Genomic DNA, 18,090 nt, shown 5'->3' with positions numbered 1-18,090 from the left:
CCTCTTAGAAAATAACACAGGAGAAAACCTAGATGACTTTTTAGATACAACACCAAGGTACAATCCACTAAAAAAATTAATAAGCTGAATATTAAAATTAAAAACCTCTGTTCTGCAAAAGACAATGCCAAGAGAATGAGAAGGCAAGGCACAGATTGGAAGAAAATATTTGCAAAAGACACATCTGATAAAGGACTGTTATCCAAAATACCAAGAAATTTTTTCCCCATCTCCTCAGTTTTACCCTCACAGAATACCAAGAACTTTCAAAACTCTAACAATAAGAAAACAAACAACTCAATTAAAAATGGGGCAAAGACCTTAACAGACATCTCACCGAACAAGATACATAGATGGCAAATAAGCATATGAAAAGATGTCCCACATCATATGTCATCAGAGAAATGCAAAAAAACAACAATGAGATTCTACTACACGCCTATCAGAATGGCCAAAATCCAGAACATAGACAACATCAAATGTTGGTGAGGATTTAATGCAACTCTCATTTATTGCTGGTGGAAATGAAAACTGAAACAGCCACTTTGTAAGACAGTTTGGTGATTTCCTACAAAAACTAAACGTACTCTTAGCACAGGATCCCACAATCACTCTTTTTGGTATTAACCCAAAGGAGCTGAAAACATATCCACTAGACTTAACCATTCCCCAATGTATATGTACTTCAAAACATCATGCTGTACATTATAAAAACATACAATGTTACTTGTAAATTTCTAAAAAGAAAATTTATGTCCACACGAAAACCTGCACACAGATGTTTATAGCAGCTTTATCCATAATTGCCAAAACTTGGAAGCAACCAAATTGTCCTCCAGATTCACCAAATTATAGGTGAGCAGATAAATAAACTGTGGTACATCTAGATGGTGGATTATTCAGCGGTAAGAAATGAGCTATCAAGCCACACACAAAAAAAGAATGAACCTAAATGCACATTACTAAGTGAAGGAAACCAATCTGAAAAGGCCATATACTGTGTGATTTCAACTATGTGACATTCTGGAAAAGGCAAAACCATGGAGACAGTAAGTGATTACCTGGGGTTGAGTGGTAGAGAAACAGGAATAGGTGGAGCACAGATGATATTGAGAACAGTGAAAATATTCTGTATGATACTACAGTGATAAATACATGTCATTATACATTTTTCTGAACCCAAAAAATGTATAACCCCAAGAGTGAACCCTAATGTAAACTCTGGACTTGAAGGTGATTATGATGTGTCAGTGGAGGTTCAACAACAGCCACAAAAATGCCACTCTGGTGGGGGATGTTGATATGGATGAGGCTATGCATGAGTGGGGGAAAGGGATATATGGAAAATCTCTGTACCTTCTTCTCAATTTTGCTATGAACTTAAGACTGCTCTTCAAAGACATTAAAAAAAAAAAAAACAGAGGAGGGAGTTATTACAATAGATCCCATAGACCTTAAAGGATAATAAAAGAATGCTATGGATAACTTCACACTAAAAACTTCAACAACTTAGATGAAATGAATGAATTTCTCCAAAAAAAAGTTACCAAAATTGACAGGAATGACAACAGAAAATCTGAATAACCCTCTGTCTGTTCAAGAAAGTGAATTTGTCAAAAGCTTCCCCAAAATAAAATTCCAGGACCAGATGGTGCCACTGGTGAATTCTATCAAACATTCAGGAAGAAATAACAACAATCTTACCCAAACATTTTAAAAATTGAGTAGCACTGGGTAGGGTAGGATTACTATGTAACTCACTTTATGAGACGAGGATAACTAATTCTAAAGCCTGACAGAATTACCAAGAAAAAAAAAAAAAAGATTACAGACCAATATCCCTCACGAATATAAACCTGAAAATTCTTTGCAAAATATCAGCAAATCAAATTCAGTAATATATTCCAAATACGATGGTTTTATCTCAGGAATGCAAAGTTGATTTAACATTCAAAAACTAATTAATGTAATTCAATTTTCCTTTGTTCTTTTACTATATGATCATTTTAACAGGTGGAGGAAAAGCTTTGACAAAATTCAATACACATTTATAATTAAAAACTATCAGCAGGCTGGGAGTGACGGCTCACGCCTATAATCCCAGCACTTTCAGAGTCTGACGCAGGTGGATCACTTGAGGTCAGGAGTTCAAGACCAGAGTGGCCAACATGGTGAAACCTCGTCTCTACTAAAAATACAAAAATTAGTCAGGCATGGCGGCACGTGCCTGTAATCCCAGCTATTCAGGAAGCTGAGGCAGGAGAATTGCTGGATCCTGGGAGGCAGAGGCTGCAGTGAGCCAAGATTATGCCACTGCACTCCAGCCTGGGCAACACAGCGAAGCTCTGTCTCAAAAAATAAAATAAAATAAAATATAAAAAATAAAAACTATCAGCAAAGTAGGAATACTAGGGAATATCTTCAAATTGATAAAGGCCATTGAAACACCTACAGCTAATATCATACTTAATGATTAAAAAAAACTGTAAGATTAATTTATAGTTGTTTTTCTCTCAGATTGAAAACAAGGAAGAATGAGGCTTTTCTAATTTGAATAAAGTAGGTGCTGAGGGGTAGGGAACCTAGAGATCAGAAAGAAGGACAATATGATTATTTACACAGAACATCCCAGGGAATTTACAAGACCATTAAAATTAATATATAAGCTTAAAAAGATCAGAGATACAAAGTTAACATACAAAAGCAACTGTATTGTTATACATTCATATCAAACAACTGAAAAATAGGAAAAACTAGTTATAGTAGCACTAAAAACCATAAAATGCCCCGATCAACCAGTTCATGCAGGCTGCCCTCAAGAATGATCCATCACCTAGCGCAAGGCAGCTCTCTTCAGCCAAAGGCAATGCCCATATTGGAACTATGCAAGAGTCTGTAGCCAACCAATGTTCCCAGCAGTTGTGGAGGAATGAGCACATCAGTGCTGGGCAGGGGCTCTGAGTTCCACACTACAAGATTCACTATATTTTGCCTATTATATGATTAGGATTCACTTGCTTTAAATAAGGCATGGAAAAAGTTCCTCCAGAATTCTGGTGAGTGTCATTTCCTGGAGAAACTTTCCAGAGGAAGGAAAGTGGGTCAAACCACAGTCCCAGCCACTACAGATGGTAAAATTGATATCGACAACCCTTCTCTACTAGCCATTCTAGATTCCTTTAATCTATGGCTGGTATATCTGCTGGTCCAGGTGGCTGACTTCATGGGGTGGTCATTGGGCCTTTCTCATGTCCATTTATCAGAAACACTGGACAAGGAAGTACCAAGAGACACCTACCTATAGATCACCCGTGTGCCAAACCTCCATGCTCCATTGTGGAACACAGCCCTATCTCCTCCACATGAACAAGGACATTAACTCTGTCCAAATGTTGACTTTTTTTTTTTTTTGAGACAGAGTCTTGCTCTGTTGCCCAGGCTGGAGTGCAGTGGTGCGATCTCAGCTCACTGCAACCTCCACATCCGAGGTTCAAGCAGTTCTCCTGCTTCAGCCTCCCAATTAGCTGGGACCACACCTGGCTAATTGTTCTGTATTTTTATAGAGACAGGGTCTCACCATGTTGACCAGGCTGGTTTCGAACTCCTGACCTTAAGTGATCCACTCGCCTCGGCCTCCCAAAGTGCTGGGATTACAGGCGTGAGCCACCATGCCTGACCTGGTGACTTCTTTATTTAGAAAAGGAGCCCCAAATCCCAGGGGCAGCTGTAGCTTAAAAGAGAACAAGATTCTCATAGCGCCCTCTGTTGGAAACCTTTCTCTTCTGAGAACCAGGATCTTTTAACCCCTAGCGATCAAAGCTATAGAGATGGCAAGCAGAAACTGCCCAGGTGAATCGCAGAGTGATGCTATACGGAGCCGCTCCTACTTTCATGTGTTCTTCCTACTGGGAACACTGGAGAATGGGCACTTCACCCTTACAGGGTATCATGCCCAAGCTCTAGGATCTCATCATCAGTTGTGCCATCAAAGGACTGTTTTACTGCTCTATCAAGTCATCAGCTTCTGGATGGTTGGTGCAAGATGGGACAAACGATTCTCCTATTCTATAAAAGTGGGTTCCGGCCAGGTGCGGTGGCTCACGCCTGTAATGCCAGCACTCTGGAAGGCCGAGGTGGCCGGATCACGAGGTCAGGAGTTCAAGACCATCCTGGCCCACATGGTGAAACCCCGTCTCTACTAAAAACACAAAAATTAGCCGAGTGTGGTGATGTGCGCCTATAGTCCCAGCTACTCAGGAGGCTGAGGTAGGAGAATTGCTTGAACCCGGGAGGCAGAGGTTGCAGTCAGCTGAGATCATGCCATTGTACTCCAGCTTGGGAAACAGAGCGAGACTCCATCTCAAAAAATAAACTAAAGTAAATAAATAAGAGTGGGTTCCTTAGTCTGACATGATCCCTGTGCTGGAGGATCAAACATCCTGCAAGCCCTCACACAGTAGCCCTGGGTGAGACCCTGCTCGAAAGACAAATTCAGACCCAGAATATGTTTCAAATCCAATCAAAATGAACCCCAGTCCTTTCCACAGGATAAGGACCGGTTGGCCTGCTTGAAGGATGATTGGTCTCTGCTGCTGTCAGGCTGGATATTCAGCAGCAGCAGTTGCTAGATCAGCACTGGTGAATGAAAATCCTTTTATTGGGCCCATGCACAGCCATCATTAGTAATTTTTCCATGCACTCACAGTCCAAAAGAAATACCAAACAGTAGTGTTTATTAAGTAGTTAGATCCAAATAATAAGAATTCATGTCCTAACAAATGAGTAGACATTTGAAAAAATAACACGTATAAATTGGAAGAAAAAATATTTTTGTTTCCTTCTTAAAAACTATAAATACTGGGTCGGGCGCAGTGGCTCACGCCTGTAATCCCAGCACTTCGGGAGGCTGAGGTGAGCGAATCCCGAGGTCAGGAGTTCGAGACCAGCCTGACCAATATGGTGAAACCCTGTCTCTAGTAAAAATACAAAAATTAGCTGGGGTGGGGGCGCATGCCTGTAATCCCAGCTACTCAGGAGGCTGAGGCAGGAGAATCACTTGAACCCGGGAGGCAGAGGTTGCAGTGAGCTGAGATCGCGCCACTGCACTCCAGCCTGGGTGACAGAGCGAGACTCTGTCTCAAAACAAACAAACAACTTCAATTACTTGATAATAGGACATGTGTGCCTGTTAGACACAGAACAACTTGTCAAACTTGAAATCAGACTGAACACACCACCCTCTTTTCCTGTTCCACACTGATTTTTGTGCAGTGCTTGATCTGTATCACAACTAGTAAAAATCCAACCCTGCAAAAATATGACGTCATCAAAAGGAATATAGCATGAGTAATGTCAAAACTGTGAACTACCTCGAGCTAGTAGTTTGTGACAGATATTGCTGTGTTTCCTTTAAAATTATGAAATATCCCATGGCATTCTTGTGTGTCCGTGCTAGTGCTTTAGGGTGCCTCAGTGTAGTTTGGGAACGTGTGTGTGTGTGTACAGTCCCTTCCTCTCTTTGCAGATCCAGCACCCCGAAATAGGTGTTCTTGTGACTTAACCCTAGTTGTTGGTTTGGTGATAGCCAGCAGGGGAGACAGGAGGAGCTGGGGTTAAGAGGGACAGCACAATCTTCAAGCAACTACCCTCTAGCTAGCAGAAGAAGGCCACTTCTGCAGGCCCAAAGGGTTAAGAGGAAATTTGGGGTTTCAGGGTTTTCAAGTGCACTCAGATGCCCCATCCTAAGGGTCAGGATTCCTTCCCAACCAGAACACTGACCTCAGCATAGCTGAGAGAGAATTCTACCCACCCTGGTGCTCTGCTACCCTTAAAATTAAGTTTTGGGTCTAATCCTTAGATTTTTCCTCTTACTGTATATATGTTTCTTTACATGCTGCTAAATAAATTTCCTTTTACATTTTGCCCCCAATTATCTTCCACCTTGCATCATCTTTCTCCAGTCTATCAATGTTATTTACCAAAAGCCATCTGATGATTGTCCTCACAATTAATTTTTCTGAACTTCTCAAAAGCCTAGTGTACCCACCAGCGCATTACCTTCCACAGAAATAGCATTCCAATTCACCACCAGTGAAAGTTTTAACACTTCGCATAACTATAGTGCATGCCAAGCGTTATCAGTATTAGTGCTCCATCTAGCACCAGAATCGATTCTCATTGCCAGCCAGCCAATAATCCAGCTTCAAAACCTCACTATAAAGTCTACTTTCTGAGACCACTCCTGGCACCAACTATTTTGGGTAGTAGGATTCCCAGGAAACAGACTCTCAAATGCAGATGTGCACACCAGAAGTTTATTGGGGAGTGCTCTCCGAACCAAAAACTGTGGGGCAGTGAAAGATATAAGACTGAACAGAGGAAGGGGCTGATCTGCAATGCAGTAACAGGAAGGCCTCAGCCAGACCCATGGGGGAGCTCTCTGATGTTGGGATACACTTCAAGGTTGGCCTGTCTTACAGCAAAAGCGCCAGGCATTTATATCTCTACACTGTATAGATATTAGATGTAAACTGCCCCTGAAGAGGAGGCATGACTTTGGGGGAGGTAACTCTTGGCTCAGGGCAATGCGTGGAGTTGGACTCAGCTGCAATCAGTTTTAGCTGCCAATATTCCCAACAGCTAGGGGAACATGTGCCTGAAAGTGGGATCTGAATGGCTAACCACAACACCTGCCACACTACCGCTGGACTATTACATCAATTTGGCTAATGAGGGAAGAGAATTAAGCATTTATGCTGCTTTATTAGGAGAAACTACATTTCATTGACATTCAGTGAAGGCAAACTCTTCTTTGCAGAAGAGTCCCAGCTAATAAATATATAAGAAATAACAGAATTATTTTTTAATTCATCATTTTGCAAACCCTAATGAAATTATTGACTCAGACAAGGTTATCAAAAAATGCTAAAAGCATTAGGTAAAAGATATTCACAATGTGCTCAAGTTTTTACCCTGTGAGTACTTGCTCTTTACAAATGGAAAAAAGATACATTTACAGAGATGAAATCTAGTAGGTACCGTCTTACCCAAGTAATCAGATTTAACGTATTAAATAGTGAGACAAACTCACAACCTCTGGATGGAATGCAACATGCAGTACCCAGCACCATATACAATATTCTTGCTAAAACATTTCTAACCAACACCCAATAAACCCTTAAGGTCTAACTTCCACTTACAGGAAATACAGATAAAAGACAGAAAGATGAACAATACCTGGGGGCGCTGCCCTTAAGGAGCTAGATTTATATGACATTCTAGAAGAGGTAAAATGTTAGTGACAGATTTGCGGTGGTCAGGAACCAGGGGTAGGGGGGTCTGACGGAACTTTTTATTTGAAGTGATGGAAACAGTTTATACTTGACTATGGTGATGGTTTCAGGATTCTTCAAATGAACATTTAAAGAGGATGAATTTTATTATATGTAAATTAAACCTCAATTAACCTAACCCCTCCTCAGAAAACCTAAATGTTTAATCTGGTTTTTAAGAAAAAAAGTGAGGCTATTCTGCTGATTTTTTAAACAAATATTTTAAAGGACAAAAGTATTTTTAGATTGATATTTTAATTTTCCTCTTAAGCCCAAAGGCAAGATTTTTCTCTTCTCTTGAGTTAGGAAACTAATTCATTTCACATTTCTACTTACCAGTATACCAACAGAGCATTTTGCCTTAACATGTGTTTATACCCATACACATTTCATTGATGTAACAGTGACATGAAGAAAATTACTACCTATGCACAAATACAAATGCACACATAAAGATTCAATCCCACATTACTTCCTGACATACTCCTGCAATAAGTAAAGTCTCTTCATAGCTTAAAACCATCAAGGGTGATCAGTGTCTACTGAATAAAATCTAACTCTTACCTTGGTCTTCAAGATGCCCCATCCTAGCCAAAGCCTCCATTTCCAGAATGAATTCCACTATTGTTCTTCATGACACCTGCAATCTAGCTCTAACAGAATTCCTGCTGTTATCTACATACAAACTGTGCTTTCCTATCTCTGCCCACGCTTTTGAGCCAGCTTAGAATGCCATGGCTTTGTCATAGTAGGTTCTACTTTCTTGGTCATTTCATTTAACACTTCTATAAGTATCTGCCTTTGTATCTTACACTCCCAGATAAACAATAAACTCAAGTCTAGAATCTGTGTTTTATGAATTTGTGTCTTATAAATTTTTATAGGGCTAATGGTTAGTGCCAAGTAATAAACCCTGAACAAGCTGAGCATGGTGGCTCACACCCGTAATCCCAACACTTTGGGAGGCGGAGGTGGGAGGATCACTTAAGCTCAGGAGTTCAAGACCAGTCTTGACAACATGGTGAGACTCTGTGTCTACAAAAAATAATAAAACAAGCCGGGCGTGGTGGTGCATGCCTGTAGTCCCTGGAGGAAACTGAGGCAGGAAGATCACTTGAGCCCAAGAGGTTGAGGCTGCAGTGAGCCACGTTCGCACCACTGCACTCCAGCCTGTCTCAAAATAAATAAAATAATCCCTGAAGTTTTGCTAAAATGACTACTTAACCTCTTACAACCAAAATCCCATGCATCTGAAGGATGGACTCAAATACCATTTCTAACAAGAAAGAGATAAAGCAGCTGAAAGGACTACGGGGGTTAAATTTAGATTCCCCATTTTGGTCACAATCCCCTCTGTTGTTTTCGGTAACATTGTTCTTCTACGACTTCAGGACCCAGATACCCTGACTCCTCTTTATCTTCCAGTCTATCAGTTCCCTCTTGGCATCACTTTCCTTTTTACCATATGGTCAAACACTGTCCCCAAAACCTTGCTTTTATTTTTTCTTTAACCGTTAACTAAATCAACTCAACTAGGTTTTCTCCATTTCTATTTTGTGTGGAGAAAACATACAGTGCCATACTGATTGGAATTTTAAATGTGATTTTAATAATAACAGGTAACATTTAATGGGCACTTACCAGGTGCAGACATAATGTCCTTTTGATAACGCTATAAAGTTTCAAGTAAAGAAACAGACAAAGAAAGTCTAATTAACTTCCCCAATTTAACACAAATAGAAAAAGGGAGATGTAGCATTTGAAGGGAGTCTACCTCCAGAGCTCTAACATTTAGCCACTGTGCTATGGTGCCTCCCAAGTGCATGGCTATACCGCCATTCACATTCAGAACAGATCAAACATTCCTTTATACATTTTCTGTCCAACCCCTTTTCCCCAAGAGAATGTTCCGATTTTGATTGGCCTCATTCATCCAAAAATATATCTATTCAGTCACTGGATAAATGAAAGAGTTATTCCCACATTCTACACAGTCATTGAGACCAAAAATAAAAGAGTAAGACATGATCCTTGCCTTCTCTTCAAGTCCCCAAAACCCTCACTCTCAGCAAAAAAAAAAAAAGCAGTAACTAATATTTCATAGCACTCAACATGCCAACATGCCAAGCACATACATTGATTTAATCTACAAAACAATGCACGTATTATGATCCCCATTCTACATATTTAAAAAACTGAGGCATAGAAGTTATGTAACATACTCAAGGTTACACAGCTAGCAAATGACAAAACCAGGATGCAAAACCAGTCTAGCTTCTGTGTCCAAGCTCTTAACCACTTTGCTAGACTGTCATCAAAGTCACTGAGTCCATTAGGTTTGAAACTCTCAACTTCTCAACTGTACACCTAAAGCAAAGAGTAATTAATTCATTCGACATTGACTGATAACTCACTCATCATGTTTTTGTTCCTTGAACACAGGCTTGTTCCCATCTTAAGGCCTTTATAAATTCCCAGAACATTCTTCCTCTACATCTGCCTCCTCATCATTGCAATCCAATTTAAATGCCAACTCTCAAAGAGACATTTCCTGACCATGTTACCTAAAATAGCCCCACTACAAATTGCCCTATCACCTGAAATAGGTTTTATTGGCTTCACAGTCACTTAATACTAAGTGAAATTATGAGTTGTCTATTTCTCGCATTGGAGTGGATTTTTCAAGACAGCAGAGACCTTGTCTATCTTGCTCACCGCTACATCGTGCCTGGCACAGAGCAGGCACTTGATGTTTACAGAATTCATGCCAAAAAATGTGCTAGACATTGGGATTTTCAAAACGAACAGGATATGATTCCTATCCTCAATAAACTCCCAGTCTTTATATTTACAAGTACTTACCTCCACTCCTTCTGTGTTAACTGCTCCTTTTTTCAATTGCTAACCTCTCCACCTGTCACCTTTACTCTGTCCCTGAGATCCCTTTGACCTTTTCCATCAATTATCCCCTCTCTCACTTCTTCACTCTGTCTCTCCACTTAGCCTCCCATATTTGCATATCCCACCCAACCTCCTATATTTGAATATCCTTCCCTCAACTTTGAAATCCCCTTGAGTTACCAAAAACACATTCCATTCACTCCTCACCACATCCCTCTATTCGCACCACTTCCTCAAAAGTTATCACCTGAACACTGTTCTCACTTTCTTCACCATTTACCACTTCTGAGAATTTTCAATCCACTCTCCTAGAGCCACAGAGGCTACTGTCTCATGATTTTCTTCTTAATTTTGATTTTGTTTCCTTCACTGTCTCCTTTCTCTCACACCTTTAAACCTGATGCTCACTAGAGCGTCATTCTCTATTCTTCCTCCATTCAGTCTAAATGATCTCATCTTCTCCTCTAACTCAACTAGTGTCCCTATACAAATAATTCTATCATTCATTCAGAGTTGAAACCCCAGTTCTACTTTCCCCAACATCTTAAATAAGAAATGTGATTTAATTCTTAATCAAATCATCAATAGAGAAGCTGCAGGCTACTTTTTGTAATAAAATAATGTGCACTTTAGTAAACAATAATGTGTTGAACAAGCATTAGCAGGCAATATCATAATGTAAGGCTGATTTCCATGAGTAGTTCTCGAAATACTTGAACTAATTCTTCATTACTTTTCATTGACAGCTTGTACAAAAATGGACCAAAGGCTAAAAAATCATTCACAAATGTTATGTGATTAATCTATGTTAATTTTGTCTAAAACTGTTAATATAGTTCTAGATACACAGAAATCATATTACACTAGTAGTAGAAAGTCAAAACAGGAATATACCAGTCACAAATTATTAAATAAGTCTGGAAACCATACGCAAAATAAATTTAAATTCTTTGAGAGGAGTTTGTAAAGATGTTCCTGCGGTGCCATAATTTAGAGATCTGCAGATCAAAATTATACCTAATTATCAGGGCAAATTGTCTCATGTGGTTTTATGCTATTTTCAAAAACATTAGCAAAAACAGACTTGTACCATTCTGGCCTTCAGTTCAGATAGCAAAAAGTAGTTACATATGTTTACATCCATATGGTAAAACTACTCCTGTGCCCAATCCTGTAAACAATCACAGACATGAAAAGACTGGTTAACCCAGAAAAAGCGTGAGCGAAGCTCCATCTTTACAACTCTCTCCAACAGATAAGCCATAATACATAGTGATAAACTACAAATACCTGACGTACTGCCTCGTCCCTTTCATAATGGCAGAAAAAGACATCTAACAATTGCCTAATAAGTTGCACATTCAATAAATAACAGTAAACTCTTTAACTCATTTTGACAGTTTCCTACTATGTTTTCCCCATGTACTGCAAGAAGCTGTGGGAAAAAAAGATGAAGCCAACTCCCAATTCCCACTGTCAAAGCTGGTGAAACAAGTCAGTCACCATCCTGCAGGGTATGCGGCATGCAAGGGCATGGAAAAGAAAACAATAGGAGAGCCCTCAGCAAAAAAAAAAAAAAAAAAAAAAGCACCCACATTTTAAGAAAAAGAAAATGAAACTAACTGAACATCTACATCAAGGAAGCTGAAGGTGTAGTGAGCCTAAGTAAAAGAGAGAGATCTACGCGCTATTCAGATTTTCTAGCTAGTGGCCGTTGAGCGCTGTACCAGCTGTCATATTCTGAAGTTCTGCAGTTTTCTCCTTTTCCCTACAAAACCCTCTCTACTCTAAAGCCTGTAAGTAACAGAGGAAATCGAACAGAGGATGCAGAGAAATGGCCGATAGGACATCAGATCACAAGAGTAACTGCAACCTCATTTCGAGAAGACCAAAAGGCCCCGTTATCAAAGTACAGCTCTAAAAATCTCTCAGACACCTTTCGCATCTACATAGATTTCCGTCTGCGTCCCTTATTCATAAATCTTTTCAAACCAGACCTCACGCCTATCCCTCGGGCCTGCCTATCCAAAACTCAACCAATCTATACCATGACTCGTGAAAGGCAGATTGAAGGGAGGTGGAAAGGGCTGGAAGGAATGTCATGGGAGAGGGGGCACGTGCGAATAACATTGCAGCAGAGACACTGAAAATGCCACTTCCCTTGCCACTCTTGCCATTCTCTTCGTGTATCATCCTCTTACCCACTCTACCCATGCCACCTCCTACCTCAACGATACACACACGTGTCACAGCCGGCCAGCACCATCGCCTTTTCCAGAATCACAGGCTCCCCTGCCACTCCTCACTATCCCCCTACATAGGCGCGCGCGCGCACACACACACTCACACTTAGAGCAGAAACTGCAGCCACCGCACCCTCCTATCTCGATAAGCGCTCCTACCAGCCGACATCCAGAGCGGGTTGAAAGCTCAGTAAATGCGCAGGTACACACACGCACGCACACACACACGCGGTTGCACGCGCGGCATGGGGCGCAAGGAAGGGCACCCTGGGGACGCACCTGGAGGCTGGGTGTCCAGCGCTGCCGCCCCCCTGGTCCCTGTCATTGAGCGCAGCTGTATAAATCCTCCGGTAGCGGTCGGCCAGGGCCCGGCCTGACAGCAGCAGCTGGTAGTGACCCCGGGAGTCCGCGGCGGGTAGCCCCAACCCCAGCCCTGCCGCAGCCACTGAGCCGTCGGGAACCGGCATGAACAGCGCCCCCGGCGCCGGGGAGGAAGAGAAGGTGGCGGCTGGGTAGAATCCGTCCCCGCCAAGCCCCGAGGAGGCGGCGGCGGGGGAGGCAGTCGCTGCGCACATCATCCTCCTCGCCGCCGCCGCCGCCGCCGCCTCGTCCCCGCGGGCCAGGCGGGCAGACACGCGCGCGCACACACAGCCCTTTTCCAACGACGACTGCTCCGGCGGCGGCCTCTGGCTCCCGCAGCAGGGAGACTACAAAGACAGCGACCTCCTTCTCCTCCTCCTTCTTCTCCTCCTCCCCCCCGCGCCGCCCTCGCCGCTACTGGGGCCGCTCATCTAACCCCGCCACCCCAGGAGTGTGAGGAGGAGGCGGTGCCGCCACTGCCGCCGCCACCACTGCTACCACCGCCCGGGCTACCCGCAATGGGACGCTACCGGCCTCACAGAGCATGCTCCACTCCTCGCACATGCTCAGTAACTGCAGCCCCTTTCCCTCCCCACCCCCTCTCCGCCACCACTCCCTCCGCCTCGCGGCGGTTGGGTGGTGCGGAATCCGAAGCAATCCACTTCTCCGGGTTTTACTGGCAGCTTGAGGAAGAGTAAGGAAAGTGCTGGGGAGGCTATCAGCTGCTGGCGTTTGACTTCAGGTTCCCTCCAGGTGGAAGAACAAGGACCAGAAAGCAAGCGGGAACGTGCCCATCGACCGAGGAGGAGTGGCACGCACTCCTGCTACCTCATCCCCAAGGCTCTGCTCCCAACAGGAAGATTTCCTGTGAACTGTGCTGGTTAACTGTGCTGAGTTTAAGGCAGAGAAAACCATCCCAATTAGAAGTGCCTTTAGAGATCTTATTTTAGATGGTTTTTGTCATTAGGATTTAAGCTTGTCTAACATAGCTTTTACTTACAAAGAGAGGTAGTAATCTAGCACATTCTTTTTTTGTGTGTGAAAGTAGAATTAACAGATAGGCTAGTATTTACAAGCCAGAATCATTCCTAAATTCTTGTTCTCAACAGAGCAATAATATTTTTTAAATTACTCTTTTTGTTGACTCCTCAGTCACCTAAGAGTGCACTTTTATCTCTTGGCAGTGGCCATTTACTTATTTTTTTCTGCCCAAACTTACATTTTTAAAGATAATTCTTGAATGTGATCTGAAACGATAATTGTGACTGAGACTGTACAGCATCTGAAAATGTCAGATCCCTCACAGATCTTGTTATCTATAAAAAAGTAACATGTGCTCAGTCCTTTGTTCCAAACTAACCTACAAACCCCATCTAAGTATATGCTCTAGAAATATACGTGCCAATGCACCTTGATTCCTACTACCTTTTTATCCTTTGACTCTCAATTTGAAGAGTTGCCTAATTTATAGTCCTGACAAAATAATTTATAAGTTCTGTCATCCCCGTACTGTATCTTTCATCTATGTACTAGTTCTTATATCTGTGCCTCTTCTTTAGATGACCTTCTCTTAAAAAAAAAAAAATTAAAAAAAATCCTCCTTAGTGTTTGAGAAGTGCAAACAACAGGGAATAAGAAAGTAAATTCGAGTTTTAGGGTTGAAGGTTGCTGAAAGCAATGCATTTTTTCTGAAGCTTTAAATAATAGATGGATTTCATTTAGATTTTTTTTAAAGACAATTAGCAGTGGGATAAACATAGGAACAAAGGACAGACATGTGGAATCATAGTATTTTAGTACTGTAATTAGTCCTGTTAAGTTTTTGTTGTCTTGTTTCCTTACCTATCTTAAGTTCCTTCAGAGCTTGTTTTTGTGTCTTCTTCAGCCACTTCAGGACTCTGCACGTACTAGGTATCCAGTAAGTATTTATTAGACTAAATTTCTATCCTAATGCTTCAGCACAGTTAAAGACCTCAGTGTTGACCAGGCAGCCCCTCACCCTGGAGTGAGAGCCAAGACAATGGTGTAGAGGCAGCTAAATTCTAAGAATTCTAAGGCCTGACAGGTAAGCAATGAGAGGGCCCATTACTATTGCAAGACCTAGCAGGGTAGCTAAAAGGTTCTGAAATCAGACAGCCCTGGAATTGGATCCTGATTCTGCTACTTAATACTTGTCTGGCTTTGGGCAAAATATCTCCTCTGAATAATGCTCAAAAGAATACCCACTACATGAGATTGAGGGAGGACTTAAAGGATCTAGGATGTCCAACTTGGCACATGAATTTTCACAAATGGTAGCACATACTAAACAAAACACTAGGTTTTCTGTAGGGTAGCAATGGTGTCTGTTCAACCATCACAGGCTCCTAGCACAGGGTCTAGCCCTAAACAGGAGGGAAATAGATGTTGGCTAAATGAATGTTGCTTGCACAGAAAACATTTACAGCGCAGGGTCAGGTGGTGGAATGTGCAGTCACTGCCCATTTAGAGTTTCTAGTGGACATTGACCCGCGCGGCTGCCCTGGTCTCCGGGCTCTTCCCACCATTCATTAATTTCGCTTCAATCCTTACTGCTGTTCAGTCCCAGACAGGCCCCTTCGGAGCCTCCTGGGTATACTCAAAACCCGGAAACTGGATAACTTCCTAAAAAGGCCGGTGTCATTGAGCTGCGCAACTAGGCGTGCGCAGAGTCGCACACATGCTCACTTAGGTATCCGAGGGTGGCGTTTCTGTTGCGGTTGGCAGCGTTTCCTTCCACGGCAGCGGCAGCGGTCGCTCTCCTCTAAATTGATAGCCAGTGCAGCGTTTTTTCTCCTCCTCCTCCTCCTCTTCCTGCCTCCGCACGGCGCGCTCCCCGGTCCCCGCAACTGCCACAGCTACCGCCTTGACAGCTGGGCACCTTAGAAGGCTCCCCTGGGATAGCGGGGGAGTGGGGCGCATGCCAGGAAGAAAAAGGCCTTTGGAGGCACCCTTACTTCCGCTGTGAAGGGGACGTGAAGGGGAGTGTGGTCACAAGTCGCGAGGATCGCCTGAACCGTCGCTGCAGATCGGAGACGTGGGTTTCTGGCAATATGCAAAGCAAGCGTCCCCTCCCACCGCTCCTGCGAGCTCTACTGCTGAATGCCTTACGCAGCCCATGTGTTTGGGGAAAGAGAGGGACCTATATAGAATGAAAAAAACACAGAGGACTTTGCTTTTCTTTCCCCACCCCACCGAGCACGGCCCCCGTGCTTTCGGCGCTGCCATCTTAGTTTCCTCCAGCGGCCGGTCTGGGCGTGTGTGCGTTTGTGTGTACACGGAGGGCTGCAGCCGGTGGCGGGGGGGGCGTGGGGGGCCGCCTGGGCGGCTTGGGTGTCGGAATGGGCTAGACAGCAGTTCACCTACGACACATTCGCCCTCAAAGAATAGCACTGAACTACGGCAAATCCTGCCTGTGCCCATTTTATTACGGGCGTAGTATTTTTTAGTCTTTGTGGTTGGTATGCTCATTTCGCAAAGAGATCTCTCTGGCCTCTGCCCATGTATAAGACTATGGCTTCATCTTTCACCTTGTGATCACAAATTTAGTCGTTCTTTTCCACTTAACATTACAAACCTGGACCACAGCTTTTTGAACTCGTATCACATTTACATTTTTCCTACTCTCGTCTTTAACGATTTTGTTTTTAAAGGAAGCTACCCGTGCTGATGTAGTAAATGACAGGACAGGAACCATAACGCGTATATAAGAGGACAGATTAGTGTTGTTTGTTAATTTCATTTAAAAGGTTAATATTGTACTAAAGCTACAAGATTACAAACACAGGAAGTATGTATATTATCAGATACATCAGGACTGCTGAAAATGCTGTGGTCAAGTCTGCGTTTGTTTCCTGGATTTGTACAACAATGTATTGGGGAATTTAAAAACAAAATTGGTAGCTAAGAACAATTTGGGAGAAAAAAAAAAAAGGCTTGAAGAGTGAAGACATGCTTTACTCTTCAGTGACCTTCGCTTTTTAAGGGTAATAAGATAATGCATTCTTAAATATATTGCACTGTAAAATAAAGTATATTTCATATAATATATTTAATACTCCAAGCTGAAGGGAAAAATTCAACATGGCGATCGAAATTATTTTAAACATAAATTATATATTGTATCCCCTGGCTATCTTAACCTCTTGCTTTAAACAAGTATATTTTTAGGGCCTTGGGATATTCAGTAGTTCGTAAGTATGATGAGTTAATGTTTTTCTTTTTTATTCATAGTAATTTTAAAAGATGTAAATTATATGTCCAAGTTTTCCCACATCCAAATATTTAAGTTCCAGGGGTCCTAAGTTATATATGGACATTTTCATCCTTGAAAATTTATTCTAAAATGTATTATATGTTTTTTAAGTATGTGAACTCAATACTATATATCTGAATGCAAATCACATTTTTTCAAAATCTCATTGTTGTGATGCATTTAGCCCAGAGGATGTTTTCACAACTGATGTAGAAAGTTATTAAAGTATAATTGTCCTAAAAAGAGAAATTTTAAAACTATAGTATTTCAACCTTGAAAACTTTAGTATCATTTATAAGTTATTAGATTAATCTTTTTAAAATTTTGTTATTACTTTAAAAAAATTTTTTGGATACGTAGAAGGTATATATATTTATAGGATACATGAGATATTTTGATACAGGCATGCAATGTGAAATAAGCACATGATGGAGAATAAGGTGTCCATCCCCTCAAACATTTATCCTTTGAGTTACAGACAATCCAGTTGCATTCTTTCAGTTATTTTAAAATATACAAGTAAGTTATTATTGACTATACTCACCCTATTGTGCTGTCAAACAGTAGGTCTTATTCATTCATTCTTTTTTTTTGTACCCATTCACCATCCCCACCCTCCCCTCCCTGAACTCCTCATGACTCTTCCCAGCGTCTGGTAACCGTCCTACTCTCTATGTCCATAAATTCAATTGTTTTTATTTTTTTTTATTTTTATTTTTTTTTTTTGTTGAGACGGAGTCTCGCTCTGTCGCCCAGGCTGGAGTGCAGTGTCCGGATCTCAGCTCACGGCAAGCTCCGCCTCCCGGGTTTACGCCATTCTCCTGCCTCAGCCTCCCAAGTAGCTGGGACTACAGGCGCCCGCCGCCTCGCCCGGCTAGTTTTTTGTATTTTTAGTAGAGACGGGGTTCCACCGTGTTAGCCAGGATGGTCTCGATCTCCTGACCTCGTGATCCGCCCGTCTCGGCCTCCCAAAGTGCTGGGA

At 42.1% G+C, this 18,090-nt stretch overlaps 1 protein-coding gene across 16 annotated transcripts in view; it reads right to left on the bottom strand.

Moving 5' to 3' along the window:
• The window catches only part of MYCBP2 (MYC binding protein 2), a 299,211-nt gene extending 285,839 nt beyond the window's left edge, over window positions 1–13,372 (bottom strand). For 15 of the 16 annotated variants that reach the window (XM_033177496.1, XM_033177499.1, XM_033177513.1 and 12 more), the window contains exon 1: window positions 12,755–13,371. In XM_033177496.1, the coding sequence (XP_033033387.1) occupies window positions 12,755–13,053 (299 nt within the window). In that variant the 5' untranslated portion in view covers window positions 13,054–13,371. Of the gene's footprint in view, window positions 1–12,754 lie in introns of all 16 variants that reach the window. The other variant, XM_033177503.1, reaches the window with a different exon arrangement.
• Between the last annotated feature and the right edge of the window lie 4,718 nt (window positions 13,373–18,090).

Source organism: Trachypithecus francoisi, unplaced genomic scaffold (assembly GCF_009764315.1).
Source record: "Trachypithecus francoisi isolate TF-2019V2 unplaced genomic scaffold, Tfra_2.0 Lachesis_group18, whole genome shotgun sequence".
NCBI classification, from domain to species: Eukaryota; Metazoa; Chordata; class Mammalia; order Primates; family Cercopithecidae; genus Trachypithecus; species Trachypithecus francoisi.
Note: the sequence above shows the minus strand (reverse complement) of the source record. Positions and strands in the feature narration are given on the sequence as shown.